General features: G+C 35.7%; 1 protein-coding gene across 1 annotated transcript in view; it reads right to left on the bottom strand.

The window, feature by feature from the left end:
* Positions 1-1803: 1803 nt before the first annotated feature.
* The window catches only part of TBC1D8B (TBC1 domain family member 8B), a 76148-nt gene continuing 53627 nt past the window's right edge, over positions 1804-24324 (bottom strand). Inside the window, exons 11-21 of the mRNA XM_040265022.1 lie at positions 21836-21953; positions 20496-20781; positions 19490-19619; positions 18759-18857; positions 12757-12825; positions 12353-12593; positions 11546-11611; positions 10028-10111; positions 8904-8960; positions 7169-7266; positions 1804-4957 (exon numbers count right to left, since the gene is read on the bottom strand). Of these exons, the coding sequence (XP_040120956.1) occupies positions 4562-4957; positions 7169-7266; positions 8904-8960; positions 10028-10111; positions 11546-11611; positions 12353-12593; positions 12757-12825; positions 18759-18857; positions 19490-19619; positions 20496-20781; positions 21836-21953 (1644 nt within the window). The 3' untranslated portion in view covers positions 1804-4561. The remainder of the gene's footprint in view (positions 4958-7168; positions 7267-8903; positions 8961-10027; positions 10112-11545; positions 11612-12352; positions 12594-12756; positions 12826-18758; positions 18858-19489; positions 19620-20495; positions 20782-21835; positions 21954-24324) is intronic.

Genomic DNA, 24324 nt, shown 5'->3' with positions numbered 1-24324 from the left:
AGGAAATCAGTCCTGGGTGTTCACTGGAAGGACTGATGCTGAAGCTGAAACTCTAATGGGGCCACCTGATGTGAAGAACTGACTCATTGGAAAAGACCCTGATGCTGGGAAAGACTGAAGGCAGGAGGAGAAGGGGACAACAGAGGATGAGATGGTTGGATGGCATCACCGACTCAATGGACATGAGTTTGAGCAAGCTGCAGGAGCTGGTGATGGACAGGGAAGCCTGGCGAGCTGCAGTCCATGGGGTCGCAGAGAGTCTGATATGACTGAGTGACTGAACTGAACTGAACTGAATTATATACTTAAATTTCTTTCCCTACTTCTCTACTTTATATAAGGTGAGTTGATGGTAGTTATCTTTTTGTAGTTCACATGTAAGATGGGATGGAGATTGAATTAAGACTAAAAACTTGGATTTTCCCTTAGGAGAGAGGATTAGTGCATTTTTTTTGCTATGAGGATTTCTGTTGTGACAGTCAGAAGCATACCACTGATGCTATTAGCTCTTCTGCGGAAGTATGAGAAGGGTATGGCTGTGTGGGAAAAGAGGTGGGTAACATAGATTCTTGTGGTGAACAGACTCCACAGTGCACTCCCTAGAACCTTTGTTTCCCGATGTTCGTGTGTAATCTTCCCCCCTTTAAAGTGGACAGAACCTGTGGCTTACCTTTAATTAACCAACAGAATATGGCAAAGGGGAAATGTCACACTGTGAGATCATGTGACATTATATAAGACACTGTCTCGCTAGCAGACTTGCTTCAGAGACTCTCCTTGCTGTATTGATGAAGTAAGTGGCCATCTGAGTGAAGCCCACAAGGCAAGGTCAGGAAGCCTGAATAAGCAGTTTCTGGGAACTGAGTAAAGCCTCTAGGAGCTGAGGGGGATTTCCAGTCAACCACCTGCAAGAAGCTGGGGCCTCCAGACCTATAACCATATGGAAATAACTCCTGTCAACAGTCTGAGTTAGGCTGGAAGTGGATTCTTCCCCAGGTAAGCCTCTATAATGAGAACCACCTTGGAAAAAACCTTGGTTTTGCAGTTTGTCAGATCCTAAGCGAGAACCCAGCTAAGCTGAGCCTGGAGTCCTGACTCTTTGCAATGGTGAAATAATGTGTATTGAGATAATTTGTTACCCAGCAAGAGAAAGGAAACACAGTGCTCAGTGTCCATTCCAGCCTCTAAGTGTGCCTTTCTGTACTGCTGGGGCTAAGAAACTAAGGACATTTCCCAGATTCCCTCACAACCAGGACTCTGGACATATTACAGGGCAGTCAGATACACACGTGTGAGACAACTGGCAGAAGGGAGGTGGAGGCTATGCTTCTGCCATTTCTTCTGGTAAACACGGTTTTGCAGCTGTTTGGTTGTCCTACCTCAATTTAGTCACTAGCTTGTGGGTGCTGAGAGGCAGGATGCTTGGCATCAATTTCACTGGTGTAAATAGTAGTAGGTGGAGTATGGTTCTGGGGACAGGAGCCATACAGCTGGCTTTTCATCATGGAGTGGGAAGTGGCAGTTTCCTAATCGGAGAAGAATTAGCAACTCCCTTGGTGACCTGATGCTGTGGTATAGCTTTGGAAGTTGTTCTTGAATGCTCAATTTAGAGTCAGTCCTCTTGATAATTCTATAAGTAACTTAATGTCTGGTAATAAATCTTTTCCTGCCTAAACTAATTTGAGTGAATTTTGTTCTCTGCAACTGAACCTTAACTAATATAGGAGGGAAGTCCTCAAGTGATTATACATCATAATAAATAATAGTAAGATCTCTAAGTAAGCCATTTTCATATTTATTTAATAGATTTATAACATTTATTTTTATAAAGACAAGTAAAGCCCACCTTATAACACCTAATTTAATGTATAAGGTACAATGCACTGGTTCAGTGTGACACAACTACGTAAGAAAAACCCATTTGTTCAACAAGATAGTGACTACAAAACTATGTGTTCAGTTTATTTCTCCTGCAGACTCAGAAAATAAATGTTTGTCTTTTTAACTTGCATTTATAATCTTTTTGCAACTCAAAAATCTCTTTAGGTACTCAATTTTAACTAATCTAGGCTAAAATACAATACTAAGTAATCTTCAATATTCTGATTTTAAAATCATATCAAATATCAATAACATATGCTCTTAAGAAAGTATCTTTTTTGTAAATACGACTGACAAAATATTGAACAATGTGCAACAGTGCATTTGAATATAAGCATAGAGCCTTGTGTCTTACAGAGCTACTATAGTATAACAATCATTGCTTAAAAGCAGATGTGTGATAGTTCACATACAAACTATTAACTGAACTCTAAAATTTGGACACATTTCAGGCAAATAAATCATTTCTGAGAAAAGGCACAGATGTTTACTTAGCAATTATCTCTTTAAGTGGTAATTTCCTTGAAAAGACAAAGCTGACAAAATCATTTTAAAGACATTACTAGTAAGTGTTTGGCCAAGTCCAATTTACAAAAATTTTCAAGGGGTCAACTTGAAAATTCTTGAACCCTTCTGAAAATAACACATTTTGTGGTGATGAAACCCTCTGGGTTAAGCCTTGTTCACAGTGGATTCTTGCCAAAAGCTGATTATACCAATCAATTCTTTTCCACAAAGGGAGACTTCTTGGGTCATTCTTAAAGGATGTCTGCCTTCTCATGATTTCAAATCTGCAAAGTCAAAAGGCTTAAAACCAAAGTCTTTTGTGAAGAAAGAAGTTCCAATGGATGACTTCTCAGTTTTCCAAATTAATTGATTTATAAATTGCTTTTATCAGAAAGAGCACAGAATATCAGACAGCTATGGTTTTTTTTTTCTCTTTAAAGTGCTAACAAAGCCCATTATCTCTAAATGAACTTTCACTGTAATGACTGAAATATAAGCAGCATAAAGTATATAGTAATTACACATTTAAATCAGATAAATTACAGCTTTTTAGATAGATGCCAAAATTCTATACATTATCTTAACAATCCTTGTGCACAAGTACAGGCATACCTTGGATGTTGCAGGTTTGGTTCCAGAAGCAAACCTGGGATAGAAGCAAATATTGCAATAAAGCGAGTCACATGAATTTTTTGGTTTCCCAGGGCATATAAGAGTTATGTTTACACTATAGTGTAGCCTATTAAGTGTACAATAATAGCATTATGTCTAAAAAAGGAACAAACTTTAATTAAAACTATTTTACCACTAAAAAATGCTAGCCATCATATGAGCCTTCAGTGAGTTGCATTAGTAACATTAAAGATCACTGATCACAGATCACCATGACAAACATAATAATAATGAAAAAGTTCCAAATATTGTGAGAATCACCAAAACGTGACAGAGACACTGAGCAAATGCTGTTGGAAAAATGGCACTGACTTGCTCAATGCAGTGTTGCCACAAGCCTTCATTTTCAAGATAGTATCTGTGGGAACTTTCTGGTGATCCAGTGGTTAGGACTCTGCACTTTTACTGCCAAGGGCCCGGGTTCAATCCCTGTGGGGAACTACCATCCTGTAAGCCTGGATCCCACAAGCCCACTAGTCACAAATCATGTGGTGGCCGAAAAAAAAAAAAAAAAGACAAAAAACTGTAGTATCTGTGGAGCACAGCCAAGCCAAGTGCAATAAAACAAGGTATGCTTGTATACTTTATGAACTCGTCAGACTAATACAATAATTCAAGCTATCTACTATAACTTAAAATATGACTGGTGAAAATCCAAAATCTAAAATTGGAACCAAACTACTCTGAGAAAAATACCACAAAGAGCAATGCTTGGAATTTCAAGTAACTTCTCAGTCCAATGAGAGACCTGTACACAGTTAACTGTATATTTATTTACCCTTCTGAATTGGCTCATTTTAACCAGCTCAAATCCAAATCCAATATAGTTTTTCCTCATATCAGCCCAGTATTTGAGTTTTTTATTTTTGTCAGTAACAGAGCTGGAAGTGTGTCAGTAGCTTCTGAACTGCTCAGGTTAGGGAGAAGGTAGAATTTACTTAAAAAAAATAAACCACGTAATACTAGAAGGCTGAATGAGATTAACTTTAAGAACTTAATATTATTTCAGTTAGATAACTTGAAAATGAGGTTCCCATATGGTAATCTTATAGATAATTAAGGCTACAGATCTAAGAGTCTGATTTTCTAAAGCATTGTAATAGGACTGAGGCAATTTGGAAAGTAAGATTTATCGTTATGGCATGTCAGCATCACTAATACTCAAACATAACACCACATTTTCAAAAATCATCACTCATTCATATGTAAATAGCAACACAAACTAGTTATTTCCTTACTAAAAGTGATATGGTGGTGCCCTCTGGTGGTGACATTTAGCATACTCCCCCCCCGATACTGCATGTCTTGTGAAATATAAAAAGTATATTCGAATTATAGAATATCAAAATTAGATATTACCCCAAAGGAATAAATCATTGTGCTTACAATATCTTATTTTTAACCTTAAAATACATTGGTAACAAGATAAATCCCTGATCCCTATTTCCAGGAATCAAGTTGACGGTTGTAAGAAATCTTGGTAAAATGCCTGTTAAGAGCTTTACTTCTTGGTTCTAGAACTTAACTGAGAGGTTTTCGCATTTTCTAGTTTGGCTTTTAGATCTATGGATTTCTCAAAAAACTTCACCAATGCTGGTTCATTCAACAAAGAGGCAAGAATCTGTTCAAACGCAAATGACCACTGAGGTTCTTCCCTGGGCGAGGAGGGTTTTCTCTCCAAGGGTTTCTCTGCCTGCCCCTCACTGGGTACTCCAGAAACACAGACTGCACCAGACAGTCCTTTCATTGCAGATGTAGGGCTATGGAGTTTCCTTCCAACCTCTTCCATCCTGAGCAAAAGGCTGGTTACAACAGCAATGGCTTGATATAATGACTCTTCTTCAGGGTCCCCATGAAATAAGTTATATAGTGTCTTTGAAAACTGAATAAATTGTGACTAGAAGACACAAGTTAGAAATATCACATTTGATATTAGACTTAGCAAATATATAACGAGAACTTAGAAGTGAATAGTCTTCTATTGAGAATCTGCACCACATAACCTTCACTATAGAAGTTCTAAGAACTGATGATCAATCCCCAAGTAAATTTTGGTTCTAGAAAAATGGGTATGAATTATGAAAGAAAATTCCACTTAAGTTTTCTCATCTGTTGCCTAATAACAGTAAATTATATATATATATAGATATATATGTATGTATGTATGTATGTATGTATGTATATAGTGTGTAGCGTTAGTCACTCAGTCATGTCTGACTCTTAGTGACCTCATGGACTATAGCCCACCAGTCCGTGTGATTTTCCAGGGAAGAATACTGGAGTGGGTTGCCATTCCCTTCTCCAGCGGATCTTCCTGACCTTGGGATTGAACTTGTGTCTCCTGCACTGCGAGCAGATTCTTTACCATCTGAGCCACCAGGGAAGCCCCCCAAACAACATATATGTACATATTTTATATATACAATAATTCCTGGACAGTATCTGCCAGCATTCCTTCAAAGTTAGGTGATACTTTTAATTAGGCAAAGTCCCATATTTGCCTACATACAAATCATTCATTCATTAATCAATCTTAATGAACAGACTAGGTTGACTCAAATTTAAGGAAGAATGTTTTGGAATCAATCCAGTAATACAAGGAGGTCATGTGGGCATGTGTCTTTTTAAAGACTAAGGAGGGGCCCTAGTAAAGAAATAAACTGGATTGTTTGCTAACTGTCCCTAGACAATCCATAGACATTCCTAGAAGATCCTTGCCAATATCAAAAATTTTTTTCAAACACAGAAGTCCTATAAGTCAATCATCCTTCTAGAAAAGTTTATCTGTAAATAAAAAGCAAATAAAAAAGATATACTTTGGGTGGGGGCTGCACTGTAAGGCATGCAGGATCTTAGTTCCCCAACAAGGGATCCAACCTATGCCCCCTGCAGTGGAAGCATGGATTCTTAACTACTGGACTACCAGGGAAAGGGGAAGTGAAAGTAGCTCAGTCATGTCTGACTCTTTGCGACCCCATGGACTAGACAGTTCATAGAATTCTTCAGGCCAGAATACTGGAGTGGGTAGCCTTTCTCTTCTCCATCTTCCCAACCCAGGATTGAACCCAGGTCTCTCGCATTGCAGGCAGAGTCTTTCCCAGTTAAGCCACAAGGGAAATCCAAGAATACTGGAGTGGGGTAGCCTATCCCTTCTCCAGCAGATCTTCCCGACCTAGGAATTGAACTGGGGTCTCCTGCATTGCAGGCGGATTCTTTACCAACTGAGCTATCAGGGAAGCCCCAGGACTGTCAGGGAAGTCCCCCTAAAAGATACACTTTATAAAAACTTATACCAAACTTTAAGCTTTACTTTTCTTTCTTAGTCTGTAACACTGTTTATTAAAATTTTAGTATTAATATATTAATTTTAAGAAGTACTTATTTAACTATCAAATTACCTACTCCACTGAGAAAAATGAAGTTATTTCATATTTCTCATTTTGGTTAAGTTCTGAGAATCCTCAGTATCTGTACCAAAAGAATTTATTTAAAAAATATAAGAACATACAATGACTGAATAGTGTGCAAGAAAGAGATGGATTTATAATTGTGTCAATAGGGAATTCCCTGATGGTCCACAGCTTAAGACTCTGTGCTTCAACAGCAGAGAGTGTGGTTTGATCCCTGACTAAGATCCCACATGCTACATGGCATGGCCAAAAAAAAAAGTTGTGTTAACAGTAGTCGTTAGTACTGAGCAGATTCAAGATGATTAGGAACCAGGGTATAACCTATTTTAGTTATTTTTTATTCCTACTACCTAGTATTGGGCATGTCATCTAGTAGTCACTAAAAAATATATACTGAATAAATGAACATTTCTAATAAAGCTAGAAGTAGAAAACACTGAAATATATGTTATACACACATCTTTTCTATAGGTACAAATGTCACAGCAGAGGACTGTACTGAAACTCTAGATGCATTTAAGTGTTTAAAGTAGAAAATCATTTAAAAATTTACTCCCACTCTTCTATACTCATCTGAAACTTACAGAGATGATGCAGAGATTATTTTTGTAATAGCATGTTAGCTATTTTAGATTTGGAAACACCCACATTCATTTTAATAAAACACATAAGAAAACCAGAATTTATGAACTGAATACCTGATTCATTCTTGGTAAATCTTTAATGTTTTCTTCTTTTTTTAGAAGCTCATCTTGCCATTGACTTAGATATGCTTGAATATTGACTTTTTCTTTTTCTAAATGAGGAGAATAAAATCATTTCATAATGAACAGCCCACTATATTTTCCCAAATCCTCAAAAGAACAATTATTATTGAAAGATATTTCATTGGATATAAGATTCCACTTTTTTCTCCAGAAATTGATCTGACTATACCTTTTCTTTCACTTACTGGTTCTCAAAATATTCTCCATTTCCATTAAACTAAAATTTTTACTTTGAAAAGGTTGGGGACTAGAGAAGATGTAAGGTGAGGGGAAGAAGAATGCCTTTTAGATTAAACAGTACACCCTGATTTGATGATGTAAATTTCATGTAGATGTTCTCATGTATACCACTAAGTTTAAAATAGCTTCTATATGATGTTCTTAATATGCAGATACCAAAGTGGTCTATGGTGACTCTTTGAAAAATTCAAAACAGTACTTATTCATTCGTTCCTTTGAAGAGTTTAACCACAATGATGTTAATGTGACTTTATTAATAATTATTTAGATCTCTTGGAAAACTAGGATATACTGAACAACCTGGTGAAGTGGTCATATCTAAGCAGATCTTCAAAAATTATTTTTTAGCTGTTACTCAAAAACATAAAAAGAATGATGGACTTTTGTAGAACAATTTGACAGTCTCTGCTACTGCTGCGGCTGCTAAGTCGCTTCAGTTGTGTCCGACTCTGTGCGACCCCATAGACGGCAGCCCGCCAGGCTCTGCCGTCCCTGGGATTCTCCAGGCAAGAACACTGGAGTGGGTTGCCATTTCCTTCTCCAATGCATGAAAGTGAAAAGTGAAAGGGAAGTCGCTTAGTCGTGTCTGACTCTTAGCGACCCCATGGACTGCAGCCCACCAGGCTCCTCCATCCATGCATGGGATTTTCCAGGCCAGAGTACTGGAGTAGGGTGCCATTGACAGTCTCTATCAAAATACTAAATGTGCATATTCTTTGTGACCCAGCATTCTCATACCTCTATGAATTTATCCTATCTTAAAGAAATATGCCCCAAAGTGTCATTAAAGGTAAGTATAAAAATGTTTGTTGGAGCATAGTTTGCAATATAATTAATTGGAAATAACCTAAGTGTTCATCAATATTGAGCTAGTTACTGAAATAAATGACAATACAACCAAACTCTGTACCCCAATACTCAGTACATGTCAGATCCACATGTACTGACATGAAAAGTTGTCCATGATATACTATAAAATTAAAAAAACAAGTTATAAAATGGTATTTATGAAGTGTTTCTTTTTAAAAAATAGATGTCTATTTATATCTGTTTATATGCAGAAGCAGGTCTGGAAAGAATATAGGCCAAAATATTTTCACATCTACTTCAGGGTGGGGTTGGGTGGGGATATGAGCATTTCCGTGCCATTTAAATTTCTTTTATATGAATTATCTATTACTTATACAATTAAAATAAGTATTTTTAAAATAATAAATAAATATGGCTCATTTACTGTTACATTTTCTATAACTTCTGAGACTGAAGTATCCAGAGAAGAATAAATTGTTCAACTTACACAAAGGAACTGAAAAAGCTCTAAGGATAAATCAAAGATTTTAAAAGGAATCCATGCCTCCCCCTTGTGTAGTTAACCTTATTTACAAAAACAATAACTTAAACTAAATGGTACTCCTAAATCATATACCTTTTTCAGGGCTGTTTTTTGCTGACTTTGCTTCCTTCTCCTTTGCAGGCTTGGAAACTAGAGGAGAAGAGGATAACTGCATTTTGTAAAATATTTAAAAAATACCTTTTGAAAGTAAAATAGTATTTTGATAGACTTATAAGCACACATTATTTTCTTCAGTTCAACAAACCAATTATAGCTAATCTGACCTCCTATCATGAGAAGACAAAGTATTCAAGAACTTTAAAAAAAACACTGGGTGGAAAATCCACATTAAAAAATCTTAGATAGAAGTATACAAATTATTAATTTATTTCTGGGTGGTATGTGATATTTCTTTCCTTGTGATTTTCTTCAAATTGAATAGTATTACTTCTTTTATTAGGAAAAAAACATATTGAGAGCCAAAAGACTGAGCCAAAAAAAAAGAAAAAGACTGAGCTACTAGTCCTAACTGTGGTAAAACCTCATTGAAAAATCTCACACGAGTCACTTCTCCCTTCTAGGCCTCAGTGCCCTCTATATAATTAAGGGACTTGACTAGATGATTTGTAAGGTTGCTTCAAACTTAATGTTCAAATACCATCATACAGTAAGCATACACAAGGTTACATAAGGACTTCTCTCTAAGATACTTCTATTTATGAAAAAGCAGCAAAAGACACAACAATAAGCCCATAATACTTCCAAATTTTGTCTCAGAGACAGACTCATCCCTATCTCCTACACCTACACCAGTGATTTATAATAAGTATTCACTGTTTGAATAATAGCTATGATCTTCTATCATCAAAGATTCTATTGTCTTCATTGCATTTTAACAAAGCATTAAAAAAGTCTGATACATTTTAGAAATTTCTGCTACAAAAGTAGAAACAAAATGCATTTTCTTTCAAATTCCCCAGTAAACAAGAAATTCCATAAATCAAAATCCAAAATGTAGTTTAGTTAATCAGTCAAATATTTATGGAATACTTACCATGCATTTAGGACTATGCTAAGTGCTATGGCAGCACAAAAGAAGTGTAAGGTATAATTAACTCAAATTTTACTAGTAGTAGCTGGGTAAAGAACATTTAAACCAGAAAGATCTCTAGGTGATTAATCAACAAAACAGATATATATATTCAAAACATATTTACCATGGAGTTGACTGAAGTACAGCAATTCTTCCTTGGAAAGTTCATCTCCCTTTGAAGGGTCTTTATACTGCACTTCAGTATAAGCTGAAAATAGATAACCCAGATCATATTTGTAACAATGAGAGACAGAAACAGGTCCTATAATGGATCAATTAAATCTGGGGACAGAGAATTAAACAAAGGGTCCCTGTAAAAGAAAGACATATGTGAAGAAGTATGGAAGTAGTACTACTCTACTGTATAGCAAATATTTTAACAAGAAGTATTTGATCACTTTGAATTCTCTTATTTCTCCAAATTACTTGCTTTTTAACAGTTTTCCAAGAGCCATTACAAATTGAAATTTTAAAATATGACACTTGGGAATCTCTGAAAACGTGATCACAGTCATTTAAAAACATCATTAATAAGAAGGAAAACATGAAACTCAGTGTTTTTTCTATTTTTGATCCTTCTATGGAAAATCATATTCATTTCATTACAATATTAGACAATCTAATGACAATTTGACTTGACAATGTAAAGTCCTTCATGGTTAAATTATTATTTGATTTGTCTTTGGTTTTTAACACTGTGTTTGTGATTTGAGTTTCTGAAGGTTAAACATGAGTTTTAGATTTTTGGTGTGGTAAAGAATGGTTCCCAGCTATCCTGGGAAGACTTTAAAAGAGACCTCAGGTGTAGTTTTAGACAAATTATGAAATTATGAGGTGCTTTTTTTTTTTTTTTTTGGTGAATCACCCTATTAAAGCTAAAAGGTACTTTTGCAATGTTCCTTTAAAGTTTAAGACTAGATTCCCAATTATGGATCAGGCTGGCAAATGCAGCCTCTTGAGCTCAGAGGGAAACACTTAAGTAGAACCGATATGGTAACAGTAAGGCAGTATGGTAGAATAGAAAGAAGTCTGCGTTTTGGAGTCAAACCTTAGTCTGAATTTCAGCTAAGCAATTTATTAGATATGCTGTCTTCAGCAAATTTAATCTTTCTCTTAGTTTCCATATCGTCAAAATTGGACAGATAATACCACCTTTTCAAAGATATCATGAGAATTAAATAAAGGAATGCATATAAATGCCTGAACAGAACAAGTGCTCAATAAATGGTAGTTTTTGTTTCCTCCTCCAAATGTTTAATATCCCTTGCCGTCCAGTCTCACTTTTCTGAATAATTTGTAGTATTTCACAAGTTTGGTGGTTTGTCTAAATTCTACTGTCTAATGACAACAACAATAAAAATTCAACATTATGCCAATATTCAAATGATAGACAGTTCTTACACATAAACTACTTATTAAATTGACTGACCACTAATAGGAAGGAAACCTGTGAACCTATCTGTTGCACAGAATCTCCTCTACAGATTTCAGTGTAACTATATATTAACAAAAATATTGCTAACATGATCCACAGGCCACATTTAAGCAACGACTTTATACCATATGGAAAATTATATTATTCGTTAAAATGGAATGATATCTGTAATTATACTTGTTAAAAAGTATAATATTAAACTCTTACCTGGAGAAATATGCAGCTTAAAAAGCAGCTTAAGCTTCTCAGTAAAACTTCCATTGTACATTATATCTGTTCAATAAAATTAAAATTGCAAATAATCACAGCCAAAGAACATTCAATCAATTACAGCAACACAGATTAATTAAGACACAGATGTGAGCCAGGATTCAGAAACCTTCTGTTACTGAAACTATCAGTTAACCAAAACCCAGTAGGCCAGATTCTCTCCTTGAAGTATATAAGCAAAATAAAGGGATAAGTAAAATGCTCTCCTACTGAACTCTCTCCCCAACCCCAATCTAAAATTTACTTTTTCCTTTGAACGCTTCATCAGAGGAGAGAACTCCTCTTCAAGGGGCAATCCCTGATAAGAAAGCACGTTAGGGTATCTGGAAAAGCAAAGGAACGATATAACTGGTGGACTATTTACAGGCACAAAATGTTTGTTGACTATTTCTTTACCACTTTTCTAGGCTATGCGGTTGCATTTTTGCTGAGGTAGAACATCCTCCTGAAGAATCTATATGCCTGAAAGTGGGGAAATCAGGACATTATCTTCCTTCATGTTAACCATTAAAACAACCACATCTAACAGCTTGTTTTTTCTGGGAGGGTTGGGGCAAGATGAGATGAAATATTTAGATTTAGTAACAAACAAAGAAAATGGTCCAGTTATTGCTAAAGCTGGAGATAGTATAAATCAGGCTGATAAAATCTGACTAAATTGGCAATGATAGGCAGTACTAAGTATTTCTATGGGTACCTTTATTTTTCTGCTTTAAAAAGAAAAGTTATTGGACATCATCCTACCAATTGCAGAGGAGAATTCTTTGAAGTTGATAAGGCAGTCGGAGTTTTCATCCAACAATCTGAATGTCCATAAAGCTAGTGAATCTCTATTTGCAGAATGAGCCCAGGGACTCAACAAGTGATACAACACTCTGAACTGCTGGCAGTCAATCTGATACTGCTCCAAATATGGCAGACTGGGATCATGGTGCTTCAATACTGGAGAACTCAAACACCAATAATAAGAAAAAAATAACTCTTTCTATTTAAAAAATGGAAAAAAAGACAAAAGTCATTAAATCAGAAAAGTAACTTCATAACATTTTTTAAACCTGTATACTAAAATAATTAAAGATAAAATAGTTGGGTGGTTGTGGTAAAATTCTGCTAAGTATTATTTTTCATTTAAAGAAGGAAAAGAGTACCTTAAAGATGACATAAAGTTCATCCAGTTCATGAAGGCTCAACTTCACGTCTTGTGATACAACACGCAACTTTAAAAACATTAAAAGCAATTTAGAATTTAACACTTTGGTATAGAAATTCTCTTTGAACCCATTTAGAAAACTCCCTCTACCAGAATACTTTTAAATACTTTTTAAAACTTTGAAAGTAAAAGTGAAAGTGAAGTCGCTCAGTCATGTCCGACTCTTTGCGACCCCATAGACTGTAGCCTATCAGGCTCCTCCGTCCATGGGATTTTCCAGGCAAGAGTGCTGGAGTGGATTGCCATTTCCTTATCCAGGGGATCTTCCCGACCCAGGAATCGAACCCAGGTCTCCCGCATTGCAGGCAGACGCTTTACCATCTGAGCCATCAGGGAAGCATGTCATTTTAAACTTTAAGGAATAACAAAAGGTAAATGTACCTATTTTGTCCTTTAAAAAAGCTGTGCATAGAGTATAGTTCAATTCTACTCTGATATGTAATTTGACCTTTGTCTCTTCATACACAGAGATAGCCACCAGAGGACAGCCAGTTAATAAGTGTAAATATAATCCCTTGGATCATTGAAAAAGTAAGAGAATTCCAGAAAAACATCTATTTCTGCTTTATTGACTATGTCAAAGCCTTTGACTGTGTGAATCACAATAAAATGTGGAAAATTCTTCAAGAGATGGGAATACCAGACCACCTGACCTGCCTCTTGAGAAACCTGTATGCAGGTCAGGAAGCAACAGTTAGAACTGGACATGGAACAACAGACTGGTTCCAAATAGGAAAAGGGGTACGTCAAGGCTGTCTATTGTCACCCTGCTTATTTAACTTATATGCAGAGTACACCATGAGAAACGCTGGGCTAGAGGAAGCACAAGCTGGAATCAAGACTGCCAGGAGAAATATGAGTAACCTCAGACATGCAGATGACACCACCCTGATGACAGAAAGTGAAGAGGAACTAAAGAGCCTCTTGATGAAAGTGAAAGAGGAGAGTGAAAAAGTTGGCCTAAAGCTCAACATTCAGAAAACTAAGATCATGGCATCTGGTCCCACCACTTCATGGCAAATAGATGGGGAAACAGTAGCTGACTTTATTTTTCTGGGCTCCAAAATCCCGGCAGATGGTAACTGCAGCCATGAAATTAAAAGAGGCTTACTCCTTGGAAGGAAAGTTATGACCAACCTAGACAGCATATTAAAAAGTAAAGACATTACTTTGCCAACAAAGGTCCATCTAGTCAAAGCTATGTTTTTACCAGTAGTCATGTATGGATGTGAGAGTTGGACTATAAAGAAAGCTGAGCACCGAAGAATTGATGCTTTTGAACTGTGGTGTTGGAGAAGACTCTTGAGAGTCCCTTGGACTGCAAGGAGATCCAATCAGTCCATCCTAAAGGGAATCAGTCCTGAGTGTTCATTGGAAGGACTGATGTTGAAGCTGAAACTCCAATATTTTGGCCACCTGATGCGAAGAGCTGACTCGTTTGAAAAGACCCTGATGTTGGGAAAGACTGAAGGCAAGAGAAGAAGGGGACAACAGAGGATGAGCTGGTTAGATGGCATCACTGACTCAATGGACATGAGTTTGAGTAAACTCCAGGAGTTGGTGATGGACAGGGAGGCATGGCATGCTGCAGTTCATGAGGTCGCAAAGAGTCGAACACAACTGAACTGAACTAACTGAAATATAAGCCACAGTATTCCATGTCTTTTTCCATATATTCCTGTCTTACTACAAAGGCAATTTGTCAAGTCACCCTGTGGGGTTGTCATTAAAGACTTCAAAGGCAATGGGAGATGTACATTCCCTCTCTGTGCCAAAAAAAACGTAACCCAAGAATGAATAATCTCAGAAAATATGCAATATCATTCTACTTCAGGAAGAATAAGCACTTATGGTACAATGATTTTGGTATTTAAGACATTTTAAAGCAAGGGTAAAGATAAAGGCTAGAATTAATGAAACAGGAGTAACTAAAAAAAAAAAAGTATACTTCATAAATAAAACAAAGAGTTTGTTAAGCCAAAAAAGTAAAATAAATATCTGGCAGGTTTGATAAAAGAAAGCATGAATAAATATCATTGAGAAGTAAAAGAATACTATAAATATAGACATATAAATTATTGTGTCTAGCATAAGGAAAGTAACATTAATTATCTGTTCAATGAATTCCACAAGCTGTAAAACAACATATCTGAAAGTCTAGATGAAATGGGTAATCTCTATAAAAGTATAAGTGACTAAAATTAACTCAGGAAGAACAAGTTCTGAATAGACAGAACTGAAAAAGTAATCAAGTGCCCACCAAAGGCAGCAGATCCAGATGGTTTTACAGGTTCATCTCAAACTTTCAGGTACTGAGTAATTTCTATGTGGTTTAAACTATCCCAGCACATAGAAAAATATGATTTGTTCAAAACTCCATTCTATGACAAGAGTACAATTCTAATATGAAAAAATAAAGTTAGCACACACACACTATAAGTCAGTGTCGTTTTAACATATGTAAAGAACCTAGCTAAACTATTCAGGAAAACTATCAAAGCAGAATATTAAAAGAATAACACAACACGAACAAATAGGATTCATCTCAAGAATTAAACAGAAGTTCAGTCTAGGAATTCTTTAATGTACTTTACTATATTATTAACGTAGAAAAATATATAATCTCACAATACAGAAAAATTATTTGATCAAAGTTAACACTCAATATTGAATTTTTAAAATGTCCCAAATCTCTTAACCTAGAAATTAAATGAAACTACTAAATTTGATTAAAAAGAGTCCTTCAAAAATTAACAGCAAACATCATACTTAATAAAATAGTAGAAGCGCTTCTATTAAATTCCAGAATGAGACAAGGAAGCTCGCTTCTACTGTTATTATTTAATACTTCTCTGAAGATTCTACCCACTACAATAATACAAATAAAAATCTAAAAGAGGTATACATATTAGGAAGGGTCAAAACTCTTAAGCCTAGAAAAGATATGCCTGTCTATTCATAAACTCAACTGAAAAAAATCAGAATTAGTGAGAGTCAGTAACACAGTCATTAAAAAAGCAACATGTACCAATCAATAGGTTTTATATATAAGATAATAAATGAATTAGAAAATATAAAGGAAAAAAGATCTCATTCATATTAGTAACAAAACCATAAACTACACAGGAGACAAACCCAACAATATATGTGTAAGATCTATATGATGAAAACAATAAAATTTTATACTAAAGGACATTTAAAAAGACATAATTCAAATGGATTTTAAAAAGGACTTCCCTGATGGCTCACTGGTGAAAAATCTGCCTGCCAATGCAGGAGATGCAAGAGACACGAGTTCTATCCCTGGGTCCAGAAGATCCCCTGGAGTAGGAAATGGCAACCCACTCCAGTATTCTTGCCTGGAAAATTCCATGGGCAGAGGAGCCTGGGGGGCCAAAAAGAGTCAAACATGACTGAGTGACTAAGCACACTACTAGATTTCAAAATGGATTATAAAGCCACAATAATTAGCAGTGTGGTGTTATAGGGAAAAAAAGAAACTCCAGAAATAAATCCATGTATGTATATAAGTATATAAGTATTTAGCATATGAAAAAGGCAGAGTATAGAAAGGATGGACTATTTAATAAATGGTATTCAAAAAATTGATTGTTTTAGCTGGATAAAAATACTATTAGAATCCTATATCACACTATTAACAAAATATATATTTTAGGTGTATTAAAGATCTAAATGTTTAAAAAAAAAGCAATACCAGTATTAAAAGCTAGTAGGAGAAACTGTGTTTATAAATTATATAATTTTATATGGGGAAGGCCTTGCTAAGTTTGACATGAAACCCACACAATATGTAAGAAGAAAAAGATTTGACTACATAAAATGTTGAAACTTACACACCCTGAAATACATCATAAAAAATTAAAGAAACAAGATTGGGGGGAAATATTAGCCACAAACATAACTGACAAAGAATTAACACCACTAACATTTTTAGTAAGTAACACTAGTGGGAATGTGGGGAAAAGGGCATTTTTACATACTATCAGTGGGATTATAATTTGATACAAATCCTTTAGAAGACAACTTAGCAGGACTTGTCAATTTTTAAATGGGCACACCCTTTGACCCAGCTGCCAGTTCCAAGAATCCACCTTATAGAAATATATTTACAAATGTGTAAGATTAGAAATACAGTTGACCCTTGAACAACATGGGGGTTAAGGATGCTGCCCTTCCACACAGTCAAAAATCTGCACATAGAGCTTCCCAGGTGGCTCAGTGGTAAGGAATACACCTGCCAATGCGGGAGACACAGGTTTGATCCCTGATCCAGGGAGATCCCACATGCTCAGAACAACTAGGCCCATGTGCCACAACTACTTAGCCTGTGCTGTAGAGCCCAGTAACTGCAACTTCTTAGCCCATGTGCCACAACTACTAAAACCTGAAAGCCCTAGAGCCCATGCTCCACAAGAGAAGCCACTGCAATGAAAAGCCCACACACCACAACTAGAAAAAGCTCACACACAGCAACAAAGACCTGGCAGAGTCAAGAACGAATAAATTTTAAAAAATCTGCATATAACTTTATAGTTGGCCCTTCATATCCATGATTCCACATCTGCAGATTCAACCAACCATGGATCCTGTAGTACTAAAGTACATGTTCATTGAAAAAAATCCACATGTAGGTGAATCTGCACAGTTCAAATCCATGTGATTTAAATAAGGTATTACTTGTAAGAGCAAAAAATAAAATAAAATGAAAGGAGGGTATACATACTACATGCATATCAACAAGGAATAGTTAAGTCAAGTATAGCATATCCATACTGTGGTATACTATTCAGCACATTAAGAAAAGTGAGTTATACAATGATATGCAATGACTATGATATATTTGTGAGTGAAAAAAGTAAGTTACAGAACATGCAACTAAATGGTATGATCTCATTTAGAAAGCTATATTGTCCCTCTCACCCCTTCCTTACACACAGACATGCATGTCTATAGATATTTAGAAAAAAGATCTGGAAGGATACATGCCAAATCATTTTAAATGTTGATTACTCCTAGAGTAGGTAAGTTCTACTTTTTCACATTTCTATACGTTTAAATTGTTCATAATGAGTATGTATTCAGAAATGTTAATTTTCCCAGATTTGTATATCTGATGACTTGACCTTTAAGCAAGTAGGTTTACAAAAACAATATATTCTCATGATAAAAGCTCGAACAGTACAGAAGATTCATGTGCATGTGTGCATGTTCAGTTGCTAAGGCATGACTGACTCCTTGCAATCTCATGGACTGTAGCCCACCAGGCTCCTCTCATTCATGTGTGTGTGTATTCAGTTGCTAAGCCATGTCCAACTCTCTGTGACCCCATGGTCTGTAACCCGCCAGACTCCTCTGTCCATGGAATTTTCCAGGCAAGAATACTGGAGTGGGTTGCTATGTCCTACTCCAGAAGAATTCTTTCAACAAAGTAAAACGCTCCCTCTTTCAACCAGCAATCTATTAATCCCACTCACTAGAAGCAATCAATATTAACAGCTTCTAATGTAGTCATCCAAATATTTAAAAAGAGTACTTAAAACACATTGTTTTATACCTTTTATACTTTATCTTGAGTATCCAAGGATAATAATATATTTTAGCAACCTAGACTATTGTGTAGGTCAGCTGTTCTTCTTGATAAAGTACATCACAAATATGTTATGCTTAAATGCCAACATCATAGCATTCAATATTAAAGGTCAAATAATACAAAACATGTTGGAGAAACCAATGTGTTTCAACCAGAAGAAAATCACTTATTTCCTCTCAAAAAATTTACAGTAAGCTAAGCTGTGACAAGACTCTAGCTCAAATGTATAGTTATTCTATTTTCTTCACATGAAATGATAATTTTTTAAAAGAAGTTGAGGAAAAAAAAATGTTATTCCAATTGGTTTCCCCCATTTGGTGGATACTTACCACATTCTGCTTTGTCGTTTCCTCTAGGGTCTGTATCACATACAACCTGTTTCGACAGCGCATGCTGTGTATATTTTCATAGCAAATATTACCATATTTCTGTAAGAAATATGATTTCAGTGGATACTCATTCATAATAAATACCCACTTCTCTTACAGTTGAATTTCATCAGATTCAATTCTCATAGGCTTTGGTTCTATTTCTAGTTATTTTCCCAACTTGTTCAGTGATTATGCAAATTTTCACCTCCCACATTTCAGTTTTTCTATATATTCACAGGAGAGCATTCCATCTACTATGGGCCTAGACTAAGTACAAGAACATTGGTAAAATTCTTAGGCTCTAAGAAGAGAATATTTTTCACCTTTAAACATAGTGATGAATATTTAAAAGTGGTCATTATTTGTGAAATCATGAGTAATTTCATTTAATGAAAAGCAAACTGAAGCAGAGGAAGCTACATAACTGAGGAACAGTTCACAGAACTCATTTTTAAAGTGAAGTCATCATGTCAATCTATGCCAAAACCAATACAGAATTGTAAAGTAAAAATTAAAAATAAATAAATAAATTAAAAAAAAAAAAAAAAATAAAGTGAAGTCAGATTTTAAATTACTACTTTGCTTGTATTATTATCTTACTCTCAATATACTACTCTAGAGATATAACTATAGTATCTATCATTTTAAATATGCTATTTAATTATATTTATGGAATAAGAAAAACTTACCTCATTAGATTCTCTAATCAAATCTGTAATATCCACTCTAATATGACTGCTTTTTTCATCACTTACATTTGAACCCTGCTGCACACTTGAAGGCAGTGGGCTATCCTTATTAGTGACATTGTTGAAGAACCTATCCAAAAGTGACAATAATACAGAATTAGTAGAAGTATACAGAGAAATGCAGGAAAATGACAACTAATTTCTTCCTAGTTAGTCAAAGGTTAATTTCAACTGAGAGGACAAGGGATAGTTTGATGAAGTAGAATTTAAAGATGGTTGGGAATTAGGAGGACATGGGAGTGAGAGATGGGATGGTGATGAAGACTTCAGAGGTAGACTTACTAGGATGGAATTTAGGGCATGTAGAAGCATGTAAGGAGAAATAATTTAAGAAAGATACATTGAAGCCTTAACATTGAGAGTTCTAAATGCCAGAGTGAGGTGTTTATACTTTATTCTGTACATAAATGGGATCTGATGCATCATTTCAACAGTTACCCAAATATTAATATATTCATTCATTTAACATACATATAGTGTATACATACACACACATATCCATATATGTGCTTTAATACAAAATAGAATTCACAGAAAAGGCACCAGGAAAATAAAGCTCAGCCTATGCAATTGAAAATACCTAAAAAACCAGAACAATATCCCCCACTGTATTTTAATATTAATAACCAACTTTCCCCCCTCAAATTACTTTTACAGACGTTATAGCTCAAACAGGGACTATGAAAGTTTCAGCATATTGAATCAACAATATTAGTGTAAATGTGTATATAACCTAGCAGTTTCCTTCAAACTGATTTTTGTTATATTCTATTTGGAAACAGGAGTGGACTTTAGGACTAGCTTTTTCATTCAACTAGCTAGCTTTGACTTTGGGCCAATTATTTAATGTTTCTAGGGATCAGTTTCTTCACCTATAAAATAAAGGCTTGAGCAACATAATCTCTAAGGGGCTCTCCAGATTTATATGTTATGGTTCTCACATTACCTATTTAAAGCTGTCACGGCTTCAGCATCATCTTTACATGCCAGCAGTTTGTCTAAGTTATAGTCAAGTATTGCCAATCCCAGTTGTAAAATGGCCTTTATTCCATCATAGAAGAAACAGTCTACCACATTCACTGCACTTTCAATAGGTAGCACACTAATAAAAAGTGTGAGGAACCATGAGAGAGAAACTGAGGAAAAGAATGTCATATCAGTCATATGTTCAGTCAGCTGGGGAAGGTGATCTCTGATAAGTTCTTCAAAGACTGCCTGATCCACCAAGGCACCTGGAGAACATAAAAAGAAATTTTAAAATGAACACCTTTCAAAAGGACTTGTTTTCAATATCTTCCCACTACTATTAGTAGGCTGATATATCTCATTTCTCTTCCTTAAATTACGAACTTCTTCAGTGCCTTTTCTATATTTCACACATCTCTTTATCTGATAGCAGTATCATGCATAAAGAAGCACTTGAGAAACTCAATTTATATTCATTTGACAGTTACTTATAGAATCTTTATTATGTCCAGAAACCTGTACTAGGTGCTATAAGAGATATACGAATTAATTAAAATGTTCTCATCCTCAGAGAGTTTAATCTCTAATAGAACTTAAGATAAATACACAAATAACTATAACACAAGATAATATAATCAGTGACCTAGCCATGATACAGAAGGCTTAGTCAAAGTTGCTCAGTTGTGTTTGACTTTGTGACCCATGGACTATATAGTCCATGGAATTCTCTAGGCCAAAATACTGGAGTGGGTAGCCTTTCCATTCTCCAGGGGATCTTTCCACCCCAGGGATCGAAACCCAGTCTCCTGAATTGCAGGCGGATTCTTTACAAGTTGAGCCACAAGGGAAGCAAACAGGCTTATGAAGGTACAAAGGAAAGACCACCTACGGTTTTAAAGTAAGGGATGACAGATCTATAAATATTTGATGACTAAAGAAAATATTACATAATTAACTAAGAACTTGATCCTTCTTTCCAAGCTTTCATATATCTATACAATTAATAAAAATGTGGAGACTTTAAGCTGATTAAAATCTCGTTCAAGAAACTTAACAATAGTAAACTTAAAACTTTGATTGTATAAAGAAACAGGCCAGGTACTTTCTTTTTAAAAAAGCAATATATTAAGCAATCTTTCCAATCATATGTCGAGTGTAAAAAGCTCTTCTCTTGAGGATGTCAGTGAATGTGGTATTTCAAAAACTTAATTGATCAGTTCTTCCATTTGATAGGTAACTGGATAGACAAGAGGCCTATAAATTCTTTAGAAAAGAAATATATGTTTGTATATGTACACATGTGTGTGTGCTTTTTTTTACCAATGATTCGACGATTAAAATAATCAGGTAACATTCGTTCACATACAGCAACCAGAAGCCAAAAAGCCTCTTCCTCTTTTGCATACAGAAGCAACACTGAAGTCAAAATATTCATTGCCTAAAATTCATAGAAAAATAAAACATAAATGTTGCTTGGGTAATAATTACATCTCTTCTTCAAATATAGTAGTTTTCAGCAATAACAACAACTATGAGAGTAATTATAACGGAAACATGATAACTCTGAGCCAGTCCAAAGCAAAACAAGTTTAATCAGTTATTTTACACGGTAAATTCCAGGAAAATGAAATAGTAATATCATGAACATAGAACACAGTTAAGTAAAACCTCTCTAATTTAGACTAATTTCAATCAGTAAGAAGTATAAATTATCACAAGTCTGAAAAACTACATACTTTCTCAGATCATTGCCAAATTCAGACTTAAATTGAAGAAAGTAGGGAAAACCCCTAGACCATTCAGGTATGACCTAAATCAAATCCCTTACAGTTATAGTGGAAGTGAGAAAGAGACTTAAGGGCCTAGATCTGTTAGACAGAGTGCCTGAAGAACTATGGATGGAGATTCATGATATTGTTCAGGAGACGGATCAAGACCATCCCCAAGAAAAAGAAATGCAAAAAAGCAAAAATGGTTGTCTGAGGAGGCCTTACAAATAGCTGTGAAAAGAAGAGAAACAAAAAGCAAAGGAGAAAAGGAAACATATACCCATTTGAATGCAGAGTTCCAAAGAATAGCAAGGAGAGATAAGAAAGCCTTCCTCAGTGACCAATGCAAAGAAATAGAGGAAAACAATAGAATGGGAAAGGCTAGAGATCTCTTCAAGAAAATGAGAGATACCAAGGGAACATTTCATGCAAAGATGGGCTTGATAAAGGACAGAAATGGTATGGACCTAACAGAAGCAGAAGATATTAAGAAGAGGTGGCAAGAATACACAGAAGAACTGTACGAAAAAGATCTTCATGACCCAGATAATCATGATGGTATGATCACTCACCTAGAATCAGACATCCTGGAATGCGAAGTCAAGTGGGCCTTAGGAAGCATCATTACGAACAAAGCTAATGGAGATGATGGAATTCCAGTTGAGCTATTTCAAATCCTAGAAGATGATGCTGTGAAAGTGCTGCACTCAATATGCCAGCAAATTTGGAAAACTCAGCAGTGGCCACAGGACTCGAAAAGGTCAGTTTTCATTCCAATCCCAAAGAAAGGTAATGCCAAAGAATGCTCAAACTATAGCACAATTGCACTCATCTCACATGCTAGCAAAGTAATGCTCAAAATTTTCCAGGCCAGGCTTCAACAGTATGTGAACCGTGAACTTCCAGATGTTCAAGCTGGATTTAGCAAAAGCAGAAGAACCAGATATCAAATTGCCACTATCCATTGGATCATAGAAAAAGGAAGAGAATTTCAGAAAAACATCTACTTCTGCTTTATTGACTATGCTAAAGCCTCTGACTATGTGGATTACAACAAACTGTGGAATATTTTTCAAGAAAATTCTTCAAAATTCTTCACCTGACCTGCCTCTTCAGAAATCTGTATGCAGGTCAGGAAGCAACAGTTAGAACTGGACATGGAACAACAGACTGGTTCCAAACAGGAAAAGGAGTACGTCAAGGCTGTATATTGTCACCCTGCTTATTTAACTTATATGCAGAGTATATCATGAGAAACACTGAGCTGGAGGAAGCACAAGCTGGAAATATCAATAACCTCAGATATGCAGATGATACCACCCTGATGACAGAAAGTGAAGAACTAAAGAGCCTCTTGATGAAAATGAAAGAGAAAAGTGAAAAAGTTGGCTTAAAACTCAACATTCAAAAAACTAAGATTATCTGGTCCCATCACTTCATGGCAAATAGATGGGGAAGCAATGGAAACAGTGACAGACTTTATTTTCTTGGGATCCAAAATCACTGCAGATGATGATTGCAGCCATGAAATTAAAAGATGCTTACTCCTTGGGAGAAAAGTTATGACCAACCTAGACAGCATATTAAAAAGCAGAGACATTACTTTGCCAACAAAGGTCCGTCTAGTCAAGGCTATGGTTTTTCCAGTGGTCATGTATGGATGTGAGATTTGGACTATAAAGAAAGCTGAGGGTTGAAGAATTGATGCTTTTGAACTGTGGTGTAGGATAAGACTCTTGAGAGTCCCTTGGACTGCAAGGAGATCCAACCAGTCCAGCCTAAAGGAAATCAGTCCTGAATATTCATTGGAATGGCTGATGTTGAAGCCGAAACTCCAATATTTTGGCCACCTGATGCGAAGAGCTGACTCGTTTGAAAAGACCCTGATGTTGGGAAAGATTGAAGGCAAGAGAAGAAGGGGACAACAGAGGATGAGATGGTTGGATGGCATCACCGACTCAATGGACATGAGTTTAAGTAAACTCCAGGAGTTGATGATGGACAGGGATGCCTGGTGTGCTGCAATTCATGGGGCTGCTA

The sequence above is a fragment of the Oryx dammah genome, unplaced genomic scaffold (genome assembly GCF_014754425.2).
Source record: "Oryx dammah isolate SB20612 unplaced genomic scaffold, SCBI_Odam_1.1 HiC_scaffold_23, whole genome shotgun sequence".
Lineage (NCBI taxonomy): Eukaryota > Metazoa > Chordata > Mammalia > Artiodactyla > Bovidae > Oryx > Oryx dammah.
The sequence above is the reverse complement of the archived record's forward strand: the minus strand, read 5'-3'. Positions and strand labels throughout refer to the sequence as shown.